The sequence below is a fragment of the Melospiza melodia genome, chromosome 3 (assembly GCF_035770615.1).
Source record: "Melospiza melodia melodia isolate bMelMel2 chromosome 3, bMelMel2.pri, whole genome shotgun sequence".
NCBI classification, from domain to species: domain Eukaryota; kingdom Metazoa; phylum Chordata; class Aves; order Passeriformes; family Passerellidae; genus Melospiza; species Melospiza melodia.
The window spans coordinates 139,375,510-139,395,500 of NC_086196.1; the positions used below are offsets into that span (position 1 = coordinate 139,375,510).

The window sequence follows — 19,991 nt, forward strand, 5'->3', positions numbered from 1 at the left end:
AGCTTCAGCATTGATCCTGCGAACAGGAAAGAAACAGGTACGTCCAGGGTGCTGGGAAGGAAACCCTGGCCCTTGTGCCATCCCAGGCCTGGCTCCAGCAGCCAACTGGGAGCAAGCCCCAGAGCCACAGCTGCTGCAGAGCCTCTGCCAGGAGCCCCTGACAACACCTTCACCTTGGGGTGAAGCAATACATGGAATACATAGACTCCACAACATGATGTAGTTATGACCTGGCTATGTACTGTCAGCGCCCGGCACAAGTGAGATACCTCTTGTGAAAAGTTGTGCCCCAAGCTGGTCTGAGCTACATTTTTATTCACAATGTGTTCCATATGCAATACATTACACAGCCTTTCCATGCATATTCACCCCTGGCCCTGCCTGTCCTCGCCTCCCATGATAGTTAGGTCCACACAATTCTGAGCATGCGTTGTTCACGATGGTGGTTGCACAGGGTTCTTTTGGTAGTCTCCGAGGCTGAAGGCTGTGGTCTTCCTCATGATTGAACTTTTGAACTTTTCTCCTTTGCACATGTCCTTTGGTCCCTTGGTGCTTATCCGAGTAAGTCTATTGATTTTGATCAGTTTGGACACAGAGGAGCTCTTTTATCTAGGTTTCTGGCATTTCTTGGTCTTCTCCTTGTCTTGGTTTGCAACAGGAGTCTGCTAAGGAAGGCGGGAGCCTCCCCTGAAATGGAGAATGTAAACCCTTCACAACCCTCCAAATTGCTATAAATTTTAAATTAAGGGGGCTCTCAGGCAAAAATATGCAGGCAGGAAATAACAGTTCTTTAATAGGGAAGAAAACATAAAAGAATAAAATAAACAAGGCAGTACACTAAAACAACACTGACAGAGTCAGAAATCAACCTGACACCCTGTGGGGTGTTGGTAGTAGTCCAAATGGAAATGTGGCTGCAGTCCTCCTGAAGTGTCAGGTGTGGCTCCACTGGAGCAAGGGGGTCGTCTAGAGAAGGATGTATTCTTCCTCCGAAGATCCAGTGGAAGAAGAGACAGCTGCTGTTCCTCTGGGGAATCCCATGGAGAAAGCTGTGCTGGTGTTTCAAAAACCTCTGGATGACATCTGGGTAGCAATGCTTGGCTCCTCCCTCTGGGTGGAGCATCTCACAAGGGGGTGCAGTCATGCAGTGAAATTCAATAGTCGGTTATCAGCAGATGTCCCCTCCAGAGGGAGGTGTGAATGTTGTCACTCAAAGAGAGAGATAAAGCAAGCTGCCACTTGACAAAAGATAATCTGCCATAAAGATGGTAATGGAAAACATCTTGCATTGCAATCTTCAACACTCCCAAAAGAGTTCTCTATTGCAAGAAGCTTCAGAAATTTGCATTTTCTCTGCCCTTTGTACCATGACAGATGTTTCTTAAGTAAAAGGCTAAAATTTTACAAGCTAAAATTTAAATGCTTAATTCATATTGCTAACTTAAGCAAACTCCTAAAACCTCCATTTCAAGGGAAAGTATCTGTTCTTCCTCCACAGTCATGGCTTCACAGGAGGACACACAGGAGGGGGATGCAATGACACAGCTCCTGGCAGAGGCATTCCAGAAGGAAGGACTGGATGCTGGATACTGGCTGCCCAAAGTGACACAGATCCTGGGAATCAAGTGCAGAGAAGCTCTGCAGCATCTTGAATATAAAGACTACCTCAGGCTGGAGTGTGAGGTACAGCACCCCTGGGAGAAAAAGGCACTCCAGAAACTCCTGAACATAACAGATGACAAAACATATAAGGAGATGCAGAGCCATAACTCAGAGAAGACAAAGCAGAGACAAGATGAAGCCAAACAAGCTCTGAAGGATCTGACAGAAATGCTCAACAGCCACAGCCACAGCCATCATGCTCTGAGGGAGAAAGCAGAGACTCTGTGGCGAGCCATGGATATTCCCAAAGAGTTCTGGCCACCACCAAAGAAACCCTTGGCAGATATGCTGGAGAGCATCCAGAAGCAGCTGGAGCAGCAGGAGCAGTCAGCAGGCAGTGGGAAGAACATCCCTGACACGGAAGTGCTGAGGCGGGCATCAGGGGGACTGGCCCTGCAGGGCATCTACAGAACCAGCAGACCTGAAGATGTGCTGGCAAAGCGAGAGCAGCTCCTCAGGGTTCCTGAGGGATTCCAACTTGCTGGTCCAGAGCAAGGATCGCTGCTTGAGAGGAAGGAGTTCTCCTCCTCTGCAGCAGAATCCACTTTCACCAAGTCCATGGAGCAGCTGGGGTTCAGCATGAGCATTTCTGCCAAATCCTCATTCTGGGGGATTAATCTGGGAGGGAGTGTAGATGACAGCAGCTCCTCGCAGTCACAGGACACCCACCAGTCCCACTCTGAGCAGAGCTACTTTTGCATCACCAAGTACCAGTACACCCCTCTGGCCTCCTGCTACTTCCAAAGGCATCAGCTTCGCCTCTCCGATGCGGCTCTGCGGGAGCTGCAAGACATGGAGCAGCTTTTGAGCTTCAGCTGGGAAGAAGACAACCCCACCTTTGTGAAGATGTGTGAGAGCTTCTTCAGGAGGTTTGGCTCCCACATAAACCAGGGTCCCCTCCACTTTGGGGGGATATTCTGGTGGAAGGCATCTACAGAAGGATTCCGAGCTGAGCAGCAGGAAGAGGTGAAACGACAAACATCTGAAGCACTGAACAGCTTTGTAGGGGCCAGCTGGGGTGACTTTGGGGCCAGTGTGGAAGGGAACCTGAATGTTTCCAAATCCATCTCCCAGCATTCTGTTTTGGGAAGAGCTGGAAAGAGTTCTCATACAGCAATTCAGCTCTATGTGGTCAACACAGGGGGCCCAGCAGACACAGCTTCCCTTCCTCTGTGGAAAATGGGGCTCGTGTCTGATAACACAACATGGTGCGTTATCGACCGTGGCTTTCAGCTGGTCCCAGTGTGGGACATTATCCTGTACAATCACTGCAGGGATTTTAGGTCTGTTGGTCAGATGAGCAGGGCCCTCAGGGCTGGGTACAAAGAGCTGACGAATCAGAGCATTGGCACTGTTTTTGGGGAGGAACTGGGCAGTGCAGTGCAAGAGGCCAGAGATTTCATGGCAGCTGTGAAGGCCTGGGAGGTGACAAAAGTGGATGAAAGGAAACTGCTAAGGCTGATGGAGCTAAAAGATGATCTGAGTGCAAAAACCAGGAGCCCCAGTGTGTGGATTAACGTGTGCCTGTCAGACAAAGCCCTGCAGGATTTCCTGGTGAACACTGTGCGGAGCTGCCAGAAGTCATCTCCAGAAAACACCACCTCTATCAAGGTAATGTTGAGGAGTCTCCTGAATCCTCATATCTACTCTGTCAAGGACTTCCCTGAGGCTTCCTTCATTAGGCAATGGGTCTTCCAGACTGAGCACCCACTTCCCAGATCTCCCAAAGTCTCTGAGCTTCAAGAGCTCATCAAAACACTGCAGCAAATGCAGGAGCACATCCATGCTGTCACCTATGCACCAGGAAGCTCTGCTTCTGCAGTTCGTGAAGCAAAGAGAGAAGCCACCCAGACCAGCAGCCTGGCAATTTATTCCTTACTCCAGTCTCTCCAGGAACAAGATCAGAAGCACATGGAACTGTTGGTGCTCTTGATTGTGACCAGCACAGGATACCAGGTGGAAAGCAGCACTTTTCAGCACCTCCTTGGACACCCAGAAATTCAGTACATGGCCAAGGAAATGGAAGAGGCACATGAGGAGTATGTGAACCTGAAGGAGCAAGATGCCGACAGAGCTGAGGCCTTCCTCCTGCTGACAGGTCTGACTGTGACACCCGAAAGTCAAAAGCTGTCCCCTGAGCAGAAGAGGGAGCGTTTGGTTTTCATGGAAGATCACATGAAAGGCTCGTGGTCCACACGGATAAAGAATCTCCTCCAAAAGCACAGTGGAGATGAAGACTGGGAGAGGCTGGAACACGACTTGGACTCTTTGATCAGTGGGGACTTGGATGACAAATGGGATGAACAGCGCATGCAGACCATATTCAGAGACCTAGAAGACACTTTTCCAACATCTGAGGTTTCCAGTCAGTCCCAATCCAGGTCAGACAGCAGCAAATCCAAAGAAACTGAAGCCATTGCAAACCAGGAGTTCCTCCAGCTGCTCAAGCGCCTTGAACTGGAAAGTCACTATCCAAGGAAAATGGGGATGGGAGATTTCCACACCATCTCCAAGATATCTCTGCAGGACAGCCAGCCCAGCCAGGACAAAGAACTGCCACTATACTTCATGCAAAAGCTGTTAACCATGGATTACCGGGTGAGGTACCTGACTTGCTGGGAAAGGAGCAACCCCAGCCTTCCACCCGTGCCACAAACCACAGAGCAAGAGAACCAACAATCAGACACCTTTGAAAACTTTCTTGATAAGCTGATGGACGCAGCTCCTATATGTGCAAGCAGGGACAGCCATGTGCACCCCATGGACCTGCAGATGGCCATTTTCCATTGTGCTGATGACTTCCTGAGACAGACCCTGGCAACCAAGCTGGCATTCTGCCAACTGGCGCTGCCTCTGCTGGTGCCCAACCCGAGCACTTCACGCATTGAGTTCCTGCTCTACACTCTCAGCCAAATCCAAAGGAGCTGGAAAGAGGTGGACAAGTCAGGAAAGCAGGCCCAAACAAAGAGTTTCAGCAACAAACTCATCTTTCAGGCAGAGACACCCATTGTGTCCTTCATCCGCATTGGCAGCTCGGAATCCTCTTCCAAGTCCCAGCTCCTCAATGCTCTGCTCAGCACACGCAAACACGACACTTTCTTCCACCGCCACTGCAGAGGCAGCACCAGAAAGCGTTTGCTGGTGGAAGGGGTGGTGGAGATCGCCTGGTACTGCCCCCGTGGAAGCTCTGATGACACCTTTGAACGCTGCGTGGCTTTCTGTAACCTGCATGGAGACGCCAGGGATCACGGAGCACAGATGCAGTTCCTGCAGGAGATATCTGCTGTCAGCGTGGCTCTTGTGTCTGACTGGGAGCACATGGACAACAGGGGGAAAAAGCTTCTGCAGGACCTGTGGCAGTCACAAAGGTCTTTTGTTTGTCTTCTCACAGAAAAAGAGAACATTGCAGCTGGACAAGCAAGCAAAAACATAACAATAGGGATTAAAAACAGAAATGCAGCAGAACTGGTGGAGCAGCTCACCAAGACAATTGCGAATCTCCTGGAAGGTTCTAATCCATGTTTCAGCCTGGATGCCTGTGTGGACAAAGCCCGTCAGCACGAATTTGTATTGGACGCAGATCAACCTGCGTGTGTGACAGCCAAAGAAAAGGCAAAGGAACTGATGGAGATTCTGAAGAAAGAGGAGCTGTCTGAGATCAAATCCCGGCTGCTGCCGCTTCAAGGAAAACTGTGGTACCAGTGGTGTCAAAAGGACAAAGAACTCACTCGCTTGCAGGAGAAGGGGAACAAGAGCATTGAGCATCATCGTAGCCAAATTGAAAATTACAAGAAAGCACTAAGAAGAAAGCAAGTTGAGCGGGCTTTCCCTCTCAACACACTGATGAAATCATTCCTTGGCTTTCTCCAGATCCAGCCAGCAGATACCAAGAAATACTTCCTGCACTGGATGAAGGTCTTTATGGACAAGCTGTCCTGTGGCCACATTGAAGAACTGAGGAGAGACTATCACAAGTTATGGTCTGAAATCCGTTCAAGAAAGAAAAGCAAGAAAAAAGCCAGGCTGAGTGATGAGTTCACCAGGGCCTTGGATGCCCTCTCTGATGAAATCAACAATTCATCCATTGGTCTGGAGCACTTTCTGAGGGAGGTAGGGCAGATTTATGAAGCTCTGCAATTTTTGAACACCACAAATGAGAGTTTTGTCAAATTGCCAGAAATTGCAGCAGATCTAATGGTTTCAGGGTATCCTGTGGAGCTGATGGATGGGGACACTTCTTACCTGCCCTTGCGCTGGGTGGGAGCAATCTTTGACAGCTTAATTGAGAGGCTGGGGGACAAACGAGTGTTTGTGCTCTCCGTGCTCGGCATCCAGAGCACAGGCAAGTCCACCCTGCTGAATGTCATGTTTGGTCTGCAGTTCAACGTCAGCGCAGGGAGATGCACCCGTGGGGCCTTCATGCAGCTCATCCCAGTGGGCGAGGAGCTGCAGCAAGACTTGGGCTTTGATTTTGTGCTGGTGGTTGACACAGAGGGACTTCGTGCCACCGAGATAGCCAATAAACACTCTCTGAACCATGACAACAAGCTGGCCACCTTTGTCATTGGTGTTGGCAACATGACTGTGATCAATATCTTTGGAGAAAATCCATCAGAAATGCAAGATGTTCTCCAGATTGCTGTTCAGGCTTTCCTGAGGATGAAGAAAGTCAATCTTTCCCCAAGCTGCCTCTTTGTCCACCAAAATGTGGGGGAAGCAACTGCCAAGGAGCGGAACATGGAAGGACAAAGGCGCTTACAGGAAAAGCTGGATGAAATGACTGTGGTAGCTGCTCAGCAGGAATTCTGCAATGTCTCCTCCTTCAGTGATGTCATTGGCTTTGATGTGAACACCCACATTCACTACTTTGCTCACCTGTGGGAAGGAGACCCCCCAATGGCACCACCCAACCCCACCTACAGCCAGAACGTCCAGCAACTCAAGAGCAAAATCCTCCAGGCTTCCAAGAAGCAGTCGCAGCACAACATTTTGAGGCTCTCGAGCCTGAAAGATCGTATTGGTGACCTCTGGAATGCTTTGCTGAATGAAAACTTTGTGTTCAGCTTCAAGAATTCCCTGGAGATTGCTGTGTACAGGAGACTGGAAAGTGCCTTTAGTCAGTGGACCTGGAGGCTGAGGAGTCACATCTTAGATGTACAGATGAGACTGGACAACAAAATTCGGAATGTGGATTTGCAGAATGTCACCAGAGAACACCTTGAAGGGTTGGTGCAAGAGACAAGTGATGCCATTGAGAAAGAAGTGGAAAAGTATTTCACGGAAGACACAGACTGTGAAACACTGGTCCAGTGGAAATCAAGCACAGAGCTGAAGCTGAAAGAACTAAAACAGACTCTTCTTCTTGAAACAAAAAAGAAATGTGAGAATCTCATTGAGCTACAGAAGGAGCAGAGGAAACTGGATGCAAGGAAGTTGGAATATGAAGATGAGCTCCTGAGAAGGAGTCGGGAGCTGGCTGTGAGTCTGAAAGGGAAGAGCCTCAGTGAGAGAGAACTGAAGGACAACTTTACTCATGTCTGGAACCAGTGGATTGCCCAAGTCTCCCCTGATGCTCCTCCTCCAGAAGAGGTGGATATTGATGCACAAATTGAAGATGTCCTTGTAGAGCATTTTAAGGAGCCACAGTTCCATGAACGGCTTAGGTCACTTCCCAGAGGATTTTCTTTTGACATGGAGAAGCATATCATGAAGATACGGCATTCAGGCTATATCCCAAATCCCAGGTGCACTCCTAGTTCAGGTGTTATCAACTTTCAGCACATCACGGACAACATCATTGCATGTGTGAAGACAAACATTGCTCAGAAGGAAGAGAAAAAATGCGATTACAGTCAAAATTTTATTCATGAAATACTCAATGAAGTACAGAAAGGTGTCAACTCTGTTCCCAGCAATGCATCCTGTACTTTTAACAGAGAGTACTGCATCGATTTGTCTCTATATCTGTGCACAATGGCAGCAGAAAGGTTTAAAGCCATGCACAAAGCATTCCGAAAGGCAAATGACCCAGTTGTGTACCTGAACAGCAAGAGAGAAGATTTCTTCCAATGTTTCCAAATTTCCTGCCAAGGAGCCACTTCTGTCACAACTTTTGCTGCCTCCCTTTGTGACAAGATTTACCCAGCTCTTTGCCGGGCAGTCTATGAGAGGACAGCTAAAGACATTGCTGAGGACATGCGGAACAATTTCCCAGATTTCCAGGGTAACAGAGCCAATCTGGAAGTTTGCATCCTGAGATACCTGGCAGAGCAAGAAAATTTTGAGCATTTCAAGCAGTACCTTCGCTCTCCACAAAAGTATTATGAGAGTTACATTGAGACACGAGTTAGAAGTCACTGTTTAGATGGGAGTAGGAGGCTGGGGAAATTTCTAGTTTTCTCACTTAAACATCCCTATCAAAACATCCGGTCAGCTGTTTCTTTATCAACCCAAATTGTCAAGGACAGAAAAGACAGAGGAGACAAAGTCTCTCTCTGGTTGGATGAATTTTGCAGGGAAATGACAGAGGTGATCAACTTGCCCAGAAGTGACCTGAAGGGCATTGAGCACCTGGAGGTCACAGACATTGAGTTCCTGAGCAGGGCCATGGCAGAAGCTCTGGATGACCTGAAGGAAAGGCTCAAGAAAGAATTTGCTGGTGCTGACCTGAGCTCATTTCCAAGGCAGCCTCACACCATCCTGACAGAGCATTTTTCAGGGTGCTGGGAGCAGTGTCCCTTTTGTGGGGCTGTCTGCACAAACACAATGCAGAATCACGATGGAGACCATCAGGTGGTCTTCCATCGCCCACAAGCTTTGAAGGGACACAAGTGGCATGGGAGAGACCAGCTGATCATTGATATTTGTTCCAGCGATGTTGCAAGTGATGGCTTATTCAGAGTTTATAGCAATAAATGGATCCCATACAAGAGATACCGTGATGCTGGACCCCCTTATTCCACTTGGAAAATTCTTCCTGACTCATCCATGCAGGCGTACTGGAAATGGTTTGTGTCTCATTTCAGGACACAGCTGGAAGCTCTGTACAAAGGGAAATTTAAGGGCAAAGGAGAAATCCCTGAGGGTTGGCTGAGAGTTACCAAGCAGGAAGCTCTGTCTGAGCTGGAGAAGCGTTAGGCCACATCCATGGGGAGGAAGAACTACAACAGCTTTGCAGTTTAGGAGAACTTTGTACCAGTCTCTCCACAAAATGCAATTACAATGATGACACTCTCAAGCCTTGTTTAGATAACGGCATCTAACTTTTCCCAAATTTGGTGAAATTATGTTACTGTGGCCGTCGCTCAGCATTGCCTCACTTCATGAGAAAGCCAGAATCCTCTTGCCTTCTTGTCTGATCTTCTTAAAGCGCCTTCTGAACCTCAAGAATTAGAAATTCTTGGTTCATTAGCAATGGAATTTTATGCTGAGTTTCAGTACCAGGGAGATCCAGAATTAAATGTTACTCCCCATCATCCTGTGTACAGAAACTCAAGCTTGTGGTGCAATTGTACAACCCCAGTGCCTCCTGAGGGTGAAATTGCTGACCTAGATGAGTCCCCACAGCAATTGCCAAAAAGATATTAGCTCATTTCTAGAGATAGAGCCTGGCAAGGCATCCCCTCTAAAATTAAAAGTGGCCCATGTAGCATTGGACATCTCACTGTGATAGCAGGTAATGTTAAAAAAAGCCATCAAGAGCAAACATAGAGGAAAAAGATTTGCCCAGCATTATGAAGAAAACTGTTATCGCAATTTCAAACCCTAGAGCCCTGCAAAATAACTTACATCAGCTTTATTTCTACCTCAACTTCCCTCAGGTGAGGCATTAGAACATTAGACCAATTGGGGTCTTGGCTCAGCAAAGTCAATACTGCTTCCATTGTAATTAGTAACATGATGACAGATGTTAGTGCTGTCAAAATGCAAACTTACAGAACAGAGCCGCCATCGATTTTCCTTTACTGGCACATAAACATAGTTGTGAGGATTTTGAAGGACTGTGTTTTATGAACTTGTCTGACTATTCAATGTCCATCCACAAATAATTTCAAAAACTGAGAGATTTTACAAATCAAATTAAAACAAGCAATAGATCATTGTTAGAAAACTGATTTCAGTTTTACACCTTAGCTAAAAGAACTTTGCAAAATAGGTTTATAGATATTGATTGCAATCATAGCAATGTTAGTAATAGTGCATTGTGTACTTCACTGTGCATGAAAAATTATGAACAAGGCCATCAAAAAAGTTTTTCTATCCAAGAGAGAGAGGAAATCTAAGGAATAGATTTGAGGAGAGTTCTCAAGACCTGACAAACGGCCCACATAGTATGCATCCATATGCAAACTTTGAGATAAAAATGCTAACTTAGAAATGCCATAGAATAAGACAGATATTGTTGGGAGAGAAATAGAGCTAGAAAAAAGTTTTGAAAGATTGCTTGCAAATAAGATTAGACACTTTAGAGAAACAGGATGATAAAAAATGCATTTTAAGAGCACCTACAAGGAGCAGTTTTAAATAATTGGCTTTAAGGAATCTACGGCATAATGCAGCAAAAAACTAATAAGCCGAGATATGCCTATAATGTTTTGTAATCAAGAAATAAATAGTCAGCTTCTAATTGTGATGGCGTGAATTGGAACCTCTGTATTGTCTCATCCTTCATATGAGAATAAAAAATGAATAAAATGTTTTTAAAAAGCCTCTCAGTTGCCCCATTTCTGAGTGAGAAAATGGCTAAAATCCAACACCTCAGAGGCAGTTTTCCTGCAGCAAGGAGGTGTGCTGCTTGCAGAAAGTGTTGCAGGGCCTGAGGCCAGCTCCACGCTGGCTGCAAGCTGGGCTGCTTGGCTTTTGGGTGCCATCCTTCCCTCCCTCATTGCAGCCTCCTGCATCAACTGAGGCCGTTCTCCCAGCAGGAGCTGTTGTGCCTGTGGCCTCAGGAGAGCAGTGACACGACCGCCCCAGGCTCAGGCAGTGCTTTCACTCCCTGTCTCAGGGGTGCTGTGTCTCTGTCCAGGGCAGCCGCTCCTGCTCAGGTGCCTGGGGCTGCTGCCCTTCCCTCCAGCCCTCAGCCCCAGCAGGAGCTGCTCCTGCCCTTGGCCCCTCTGCTGAACAAAAGCCTTTGGAGTCCCCCATGTGGAGAATCCTGTCTGCCAGCACCTTCTGCAGCAGCCCTTGGGGCAGTGCTGGTGCTGCCCAGGCAGGCTGGTGGCACCAGAGCCGTGCTCTGGAGAAGGTGGCACCAGCTGGCTCTGCCACAGGGAGCTGTGGGGGCTTTTGCTGTGCATGTGCTGCAACCCCGCTGGCAATGGGAGGGCCAAGCCCTTCCTGGAGAGCTGATGGAGGGCTGCTTCAGCCTTGTCCCCTGCAGGCTCTGCTAATAAAGGCGTTGATTTGGACTGCTCTGTGTCTCCTTTGTGTTCAAGGGAGCCACAGCTGGGGGTGACTCCAGCTCTGTGGACAGGCAGGGGACAGGGGGGTGGCACTGGGGGAGGGCGTGTGGCAGCAGAAGCTCTGTTCCATTCAGGGTCTCTGCTCCAGTAGTGGCTTTACTGTTGTGTCTTGATACCGTGAGATGTTTTGGGGTGGATTCCAGGATTCTGTCTGGGGTGTGGGAGCTGGTTTATGGCCACTTTTTTGGCTCCACATTTGAGGATAGCAGTTGTGTGTGTTACAGACAGCATTTGGCTCCTGCAGGGACATTGGTACAGTTTAGCTTGCCACCCTAGGTATGCCCAACTCCACTGCTCCAGCCCACTGCTCCGGGGATCCCCCCAGACTTTAGCCTCCTTGACCCATCTTAGGTGTGAAAAATATATATTATATGATTGGCTCTTCACAAATTTTAAAATTAATACTGTATCTGTTATGTTGAAAAGTTATATTGTATTAATTTCTTTTAAGTAGTGCTGTATTAATCTCAAGTAATGTAGTAAATATCGCTTTTAAGCTATAGCATATTATTAAAATAGAACCTATATGAGATAAGATACTTTTTGCAACTAACTCAGAAATTAAAAAAGATAACCATAAAATTCTTCACATTATCCTATCTAGATAAAAATAACAATGACACCAAAATCCCACTAAAATAATTATTACCTGCTTATTGAGAAAAGTCAAAAAAAGTTCAAAAATCCAAAAAAGTGAATTTACAAGACTGGGGGGGGGAGCTAAAATAAACAAAAACACCCTAATTTGAAAAGAATGTTTAAAACATATATAAGATATATGAATATACAATAAACTATTACTTCTAGAGAGTAATCCTTTATTAGCACAGTGTGCCTTTCACCAAAATACCATACACGCAGACATCCATAATTCTTTACTTTTTATTCTCTTGTCTTTTATGATTCTGATTTTTATTATCCTATTTTTTTTGTCCCAATTTTTATTTTCATTACTATTCAACTTTTAAAATTTTAACAAAAGTAAATAGCATTTTTCACATTAGGAAAGACAGACACCCGATGCCCACACCACACACAACCATCTGCCATCTTTTCCTCTTGCTTGAGCTCCCCATCACCATCTCCCAGCCACCACCTCTGGAGTTCTCCAAGCCCACTCCAAGCACTCCTTGACCCGCAGGGGAGCCATTGTGGCCCCTCCGCCTCGCTGGGAGCCAGCAGCGCCCCCTGGAGCCGCAGGGGAGTAACTGCAGCCTCTCTGCCTCGACTGAGCCAACAGCGCTCCCTGCTGGTTGTGGGTGTAACTACACCAAAGGGAAATTACTTGATGGGTGAGATAAGTCTGGTTTTGGTTGTTGGTTTTTTTGTTCCTGTTGTTGCTGTTGTTGTTGTTGTCTATTATCAATGCCTTCCAGAAGGGATGGGACTACTGTCAGGCTAAAAACAATTTATTACTCAGATAAACATCAGCCTCAAAGGTCGTCAGATTTTAAAGGAGTAAACAGTCAGCCATAGCTCAAAGTAGTCACAAGTTTCTTCGTTACTAGGCAATACATAACATTCTAATCCAATGGAAAGTTACCACAAAGTTTATTTTGTTTTTCTAACCTATCACCTTTCCTTAATTCTGCTGCACTGTGGATACTTTTATCCAATGGGCTACTATTACACGTACAAAGTTATGCTTCTATTAAAACATCTAAACTCTTAGCTTACTCTATACAAATATATTACTACACTATAGAACCCTTCATCATTTTCCCCAATATAGTTTCTCACTTAATTAAGGCATAGTCTTACTTACAACTATAGAAACATAAGTTTATAGGTTTATAATTTTTCTGTTTAATGTCTCTGTATTTTTATTTTTATATCAATCCAAGCTCCTTCCAAGGCTGTAAATCAAACCCTTCAGTGTCTATGGTAGTTTCTATCTTTCCATTTCCTACAGCTGTTGTTTGTCTTGTTACACCTATATCTATATCTAAATCTACATATCTGTATCTGTAGCTGAGGGCCAATGGGAACTGAGTACAATTGGTGCAGAGGAGAAGCAGCCAAATGGGGAACCTATGAGGCAACAGGGGTGGAGTACTGCAGTAATCCAGAACCAATAGAAGACAAGAGAAGGGGACCATTCCAGTGGGAGTACATATAAGGAAAAACAGCAGTTGAACTGGGTGAGCCTGCATTTGAGCCTGCAAATGCTTATGGGTGAGACCATTGTATTCAGAGGAGTGTGGCTCTTTGTCCCTGGTCACCTTTGCCCTGAGGTATTGCAGTTCCAAAGGAAGGCCCCTGGGCCCCCATAACTCCCCCCTTTTTGTTTTCTAAAAAGAAGGTTTCTGCCATAGAATTTTGCAGACATTTAGCAAAAATTGATTAAATTACCAACACAATAAACCAAGTCCACAGAACAGCCTTAATCAGAGATGAAGGGCAGCCATTCATCCCCCAGTCTTTGAAAAGTCCAGTGAGCCAGTTGTTGTTGTCTTCCATCTGGATCTTGTTTATTTGGTTTTTTAGCAGCTGGCTGCTGTGGTCTATTGACTCACTATGCAACAACAGGTTGAAACAACACATGCCTTCAAATGCCTGACAGCCATGGCCATGGCCAAGAAATTGAGGCTTGTCGGTGGAACCACTCGGCTGAAGGCATGAGGCATAGTGAGGAGCATCCAGATTTCTGCTGCAACAGCAACAAACAATGGCATCCTTTGTCTTTACCTAATTTAGTATCTGAAGGGTTGGGTGGCCTTAAAGAAAACAGATAAAGAGATTAAAAGGTTAGACTTAAATTCTGCTCCCACTAAACTTTCTACACTGTAAGCTAAGGATTTTAACATAGCCTATTAGAAGAAATATCTATCAGCGCTAAAATATAGTTTTTACAAATGTTTAGTCATATATCCTGGTTAGTGGTGTCTGATCTATCTTGGTCTTGGTCTGTGTGGTCAATGCTGCTTAGGAGACCTTCTGTCCTTCTCCTTCTTCTTTTCCAGGCTGCTGCTGTCTCTCTTAGGCTTTTATTCTGTTCTTCTGATGGTTGCTCTGGTGTTTGCCTTGCCATTTCCAGAAATGGTTTTATGTTTTTTGCTAGGATCCATCTTGGGCCTGCTGCTGTAGACACACAAGAATATCATCTCCCCCAAGTAATTAATGGGAAAGGTCCCATAATTTTTTTAGATTCAGAGTCTGTGATCAGCTAAGGTGCCTTTTCTTTTAATTGGGCTGCTGTCGAATTAGTAAAATGTCTGATGGCTGGGGGAGTTGTCTCCATAAATTAATTGTTCAAAAAGTTGAACACATAAAGGGCCTTCACCAATCTCGCAATGGGAGATGTTATCTGGACCCCCTCTCTATCTTGATCAAGGATCCTTTTGATGGAATTGTGGGCCCTGTCAACTATGGACTGGCCCGTGGTAGAGTGTGGTATGCCTGTGACATGTTTTATACCCTACTGGTCAGAAAACTGCTGGAATCAGTGCAAGCTATAAGGAGGACCATTACCCGTTTTAATAATCCTGTGGAACTCCTAAGGTGGAAAAAGGCTATAAAGTAACATTTTACCACATCTTTTGATTTTTCACCAGCATGGACAGATGTGAAAACCATACCAGAAAAGGTGTCAATTGAGACATGGATGTATTTTAGTCTCCCAAAAGGGGCAGAGTGTGTGATGTCTGACTGCCAGACCTGGAGACTCTGTAGTCCTCTTGCATTGACTCTAGCTCTGACAGAAGGAAGGGCATGTTCCTGACAATTTGGTCAGGTGGCTACAATGGATCTCGCCTGGTCTCAGGTAATTTTAAACATCCTGTCCAGTGAAGGAATGTCTTGATAGTAGAATTGGTGGCTGATCCTAGCCTGTTCGAAAACATTAGGTAGGATGTTTTGGACAACCACTGCTAGGGCATCTGCTCTAGCATTCCCTTCTGCTATAAATCCAGGAAGGGTAGTATGAGAGGTTGTGTGCGTGATATAGTGCAGGTGTTGTCTGTGAGACAAAAGATAAATGGGAAAGCAAATCATATAGCTGGGGATTACAAATGTCTTTTAAAATTGAATTCTCAGCCTGCTCACTACGCCATAGACATGTGCCAAACCAGTGATCAAATTAATAGGTTCTTTGAATTTGGAGAAGGTCCTAATGACTGCAGGCAATTCAGCAATTTTGGTAGACTTCTGAACGAATTCAATATCTGAGTCCCATTGATGGGTGTGGAGTCTTTCCACAGATTTGTGAGAGCTCCCAGAGCCTTCTGTGAAAACAGGGCCTTCAACAGTGTTTGGCTTTTTAGAAGTTTGGGGACCAAATTGAGAGCCAAAACAAACAGTTTGTGGTTTGGAAAATGACTAGAAATTTGTCCTGAGTAACTATCTAAGGCATATTGCAGTGGTTCAGATGCTTGAAGTAGCCAATTGAGGTGCTCTTGAATGAAAGGTAAGTATATATTATCAAGGTCTGTTCCTGCAAGGGAACATAGATGCTCTCTAGCTGTATTGATAAGTTGTACAATAACTTCTTGTGGGGTTGTTATCATTTTATTAGGTTGGTGTGATCTGAAAACCCATTCAATTATTATCAGGGGATCTGAGATAGTTGAGTCCCACTGAAACAATAATACATGGAATTTTGGATTTACACCAAGGATCGCCAGGGAGAAAGGTAAGTTAGGGTGGTATCTCTGTGCCTGTTTAGTTTGAATTGCCTGAGCTACATTTTATACAACTGCTTCAGCCTCCAGTGTAATGATCATAGGGAATGGAGTTCTTCACTGCCTTTAAGAAGCAGGAACAGTGGCACAAGATCTTCTGTGGTGATTCCCAGCAGCGAAAGTACCCAGCTGATGTTTCCGCAGAGTTGGTGGAGCTCTCACAGAGTCTTTGGGTTGTCCTTGAATTGCAGTGGTTGGGGTGTGATGGTTCTCTCTGTGATTTTTAGGCCGAGGTACTTCCAGGGGGCTGTCTTTTGGACTTTATCTTCTGCAATCTCAAAACCTTTCTCCTGGACCACAGTGATTAGTACTGCAGTGTCCAAAATAATTTGATCTTCTGCAGAAACTAATATATCGTCCATGTAATGAAAAATTATAGTATTAGGATGGCTTTTCTGGATGGGTCAGAGAATTTGGGCTCCAAGCACTGACAAATAGTCAGGCTTTTCTTCTTCATTCCTTGAGGCAATACGGTCCACTGTTATCCCTGTAAAGGGGCTTGTCAGTATAAAGAGGGCATGGAAAAGGCAAACCAGGAGACCGTCATCAGGGTGCAAGGGAATGTTATAAAAGCAGTCTGTTAGGTCTATAACAGCCATCTTCCAATCTTGAGGTAACATGGAGGCTGAGGGCAGGCCAGGCTGGAGGAGACCCATGTCCTTGATGACCTCATTGGTTTTCCTGAGTTCCTGCAGGAGCCACCACTTCTTTTTGCCTGGCTTTTGTATGACAAAGACAGGCGTATTCCAGGGGCTAGTAGATGGTACAGTGTGGCCCACAGGCAGCTGCTCCTGCATGAGGGACTGCAGAGCCTTTGACTTTCTGCCTGGGAGGGGCCACTGATCCACACATATGGGGTCGTTGGTCTTCCACATTAACTTAAGGGTGGCACACTTCTCAGTGGCCCCAGCTAGAAAAACTGTGGTGTTGATAGGACCTCTAGCCTTGTCCCCCACTGGGACAAGATGTCCCTTCCCCAAAGTGTTACTGGTGCCTGGGTGACAAATGGTCTTACTGTAGCGATTCTGCCCTCAGTACTTTCCACATAAATGGTACCTTGACTCTGAAAGCTGGTATTGGCTCCCCTAATGCTGGAAATCACCCCAGCAGCTGGAACCAGGGGCCATTCTTTTGGCCAATCAGAGCAGGAAATTATGGTGGTGTCAGCTCCTGTATCTAATAGTCCTGAAAGACATCTTTCTCCCTTTAGATGACAAAGCACACTTTAAAAAGGGGTTTTTTTGGCCCATGATCTGTGCCCACATCACCATTGGATCAACTGGTGTGGTGATCATGTCCAGTAGGAGGTAGGCTCTGGCTGTATCTACTGTTTTTGGAATGAAAAGGGGACAGTCTGAGCATAGAGCCTGGAGAGTTATCTCCTGCAAAGATGCCAAGGTGACTACCTCAGGTAGTATGGCAAGTCCCTCCATTCCTTCCTTGGTGTCACTTAAAATCAAAATGTCTCTGGGCTGTTCATCAGGGCCCATATTTGCCTGTTGGAATATGGTGAACATAAACATTGATTTGAACTGAAAAGGCGCTTGCCAGCTGCCTTCGGGTTCCAGGGCAGACCTGTCATTCATCAGTTCTGTGGTGATCAAGCCATCCCAATGGATATGAGAAGGTTGATGTGCTGGTTCTCCACGATGGTCAGGAGAGTAGGGTGTAGCAGGTTCGCATTTGGTGTCATCACGTGGGGCCTTTCTGCACTCTGTGTGGAATTTCCCGAAGGCCACCAGTTTTGCTGGTGTTGGAGAGTGTGTCGATGAGGGGGAAGTCAGGACAGTGGTTGTGACACCTAGAAGGTCTGTGGTTATAGCCTTTATTTTTACAGTTCTGTTGAAAATGTCCCATCTCTCCACATTTAAAACAAGGGCCTTTTCAATGTGTATGTCAGGGAATAACTTGGGATGCTACCAGCGCCTCTACTACACCCTGACTGGTAATCTTAGCTAGGCTGGCATCACAGTGTAAGGATGCCTTAAGGGTGCATGCCTCGACCATTTGTGCAATGGTAGGTTTTGGGTCAAGGGGTAGAGAGCATAAAATGTCTTTATAGGTGTTGCTAGCACTTGTTTCAGCAAGTTTAATAAGCAGTTCCTCCCTGACTTTTGGATGTCCAACTTGCTTCTCTATTGCTTGTGTAAGGTGGTCAATAAATTTTATAAAGGATTCCCAGGTCCCTGCCAAATGTCTGTGAATTCTAGAGTAGGTGTTGTTCCATAGGTGTCTACATGATAGCTGTCTTCTAACACAGCTCGGGGAAGGTCTATTGCTTGATCCTCAGGTTTAGTGAAATTCCCAGCCAGATGGTCTAGTGTTAGGTGTGCCGGCCCATCTTCTCTAGCATAGTCTTTTAATAGTTGTTGTAGTAAATTTTTTCCACATTCCTCCCCACAGAATAAATTCAGTGGGAGAGAGTAGGATGTGCATAAAATGGCACAGATCGTGAGGCATGAAAACATGTGTGGCAAAGACGGCATTTAACACATTATTAAAATATGGCGAGCCCCTCCCATGATCTTTTGCTGCTTTACAAAGATCTTTCATCTCCCTATGTGTGATAGCTTTCCACTGGGGATTAGCCCTGCTCTGGTACTGCACTGGTGCTGCTTGTATTTTTGCTACCAATTCCCAGTCCCCCTCTTCAGCTGCTAGCCTCCTCATCCTATGAGAAGAACCCTCAGGCTCATCCTCAAGGTTGGAGGAACTTTCACTCTCCTTTTCAGAAGAGAGAATTTGGTCTTTTGCTGAGAAGTGGGGCCTTTAGGTGACTGGCAAGGCCCAGTGTTGTGGGCCTTTGGTAGCCAAGATGGCTACCTTCCCTTTAACTTCCACTTTTGATGGTATGGGATCCAGAAGGGGCTGAGTTGGATGGGGCAGGGACAGCAGAATTAGACAAGGAAGCGGTGGATCCCTGTTGCAGAATGAGCCATTTGTCGGGTGCAGGGAAAACTTGGGGCTCAATATGAGTCATCAGCAAGCTCCATTTATTGAAGAGAGCATCAGACACTTATATAGCAAGTAATAAGCTCATGAATATTCTGTAATTTACACTGTCCATTGGCCACACCACAACATCACCTCTTCCCCACTCCTTAGGGGTTACATCTCTCTTTTCTCATGTCTCTTTCACTATTTGTTATCATACCACAACTAGGCCCAAGGGTACGCTATCTTGCAGGTGCAGGACTTGGAATTAGCCACAGCCTTGTACTTTTCCAACCTCTAGTCAGCTAAAATCCCAACAGATCCCAATGCAGGGGCAGTACCCAACACAGAGGCGGGACCCAACACAGGCGGACGACCCAATGAGAGAGCCAGGGGTGGAAGGGATCTTGACATGGCATCCGCCCCCCCGCAGGGGCTGGACTCCATTTTGTGAGCTATCAGAGGGGAATACAGGGAGGAGAGGTACTGGAGAATAGGTTAGAGTAGAATGCAAGCCTGTGTGATCAGTACAGACCTGGGTAGGGGGTAGAGAAGGAGGGGACATGGCAGATGGCAGGTGACTCATCTATGCTTTCCAGCAGTTTCCATCTCTCATCCTAACCTTGGGGTCAGTGGGTTTAGGAATGCAGAGGGCCGAGCACAAAAACTGGGATTGAATATTACTAGTTTGAATCCTTGAAAAACTCCATAAATCATATGAAAAATAGTGTAAAATTTTGTGACTCTTCTCACTCCCTGTATTGCAAAAAATGGACTGGGACTCTTTCCCTGAGTCCCAGAATGCTATTTGACGAACTGAACCAACAGAAGTGTCTGGGAACTCCTTAAACAGCCAATGAAAAAAAGGCTTCAAACTTCCCTTAGTAAAACTCTTCCCCTCTGAAATGAGAACTTCCCTAACCCAAACATATGCATCCCTCTCAGCTTTGGATACTTTATTCTCCATATCTGCCCCTGATGTAAAGGGTCACCCACCCACAAGACTAAAAAATCATGGAAGGATCCTGCACTCCAGGCAACTATCCCCCAACTCACTGGTCTGGTGGGTCTGGATGCCAGTGTTTCAAAATATCCCATGGGGTTTGTCAGTTGAGCCAGACCTCTTGCTGCTGGAGGGTGCCCTCTTTCCCTTCAGCAAGCCCCGATAAATCTCAGGTCCCACTTCAGGGTGGTGACTAACCTAAGGTGTCCTCTGTCCAGTGACGGTGGACGAGCTGGATCGTCACTGGAGTTG

The 19,991-nt window shown here is 46.1% G+C and overlaps 1 protein-coding gene across 9 annotated transcripts in view; it reads left to right on the plus strand.

The window, feature by feature from the left end:
- Positions 1-19,991, plus strand: part of LOC134416523 (interferon-induced very large GTPase 1-like) — a 63,957-nt gene that overhangs the window by 27,517 nt on the left and 16,449 nt on the right. For 7 of the 9 annotated variants that reach the window (XM_063153236.1, XM_063153238.1, XM_063153234.1 and 4 more), the window contains one exon: positions 1,499-10,371. The exons of the other annotated variants lie outside the window; for them this stretch is intronic. In XM_063153236.1, the coding sequence (XP_063009306.1) occupies positions 1,501-8,799 (7,299 nt within the window). In that variant the 5' untranslated portion in view covers positions 1,499-1,500 and the 3' untranslated portion in view covers positions 8,800-10,371. Of the gene's footprint in view, positions 1-1,498; positions 10,372-19,991 lie in introns of those variants that run through there. 9 annotated transcript variants of the gene reach the window in all.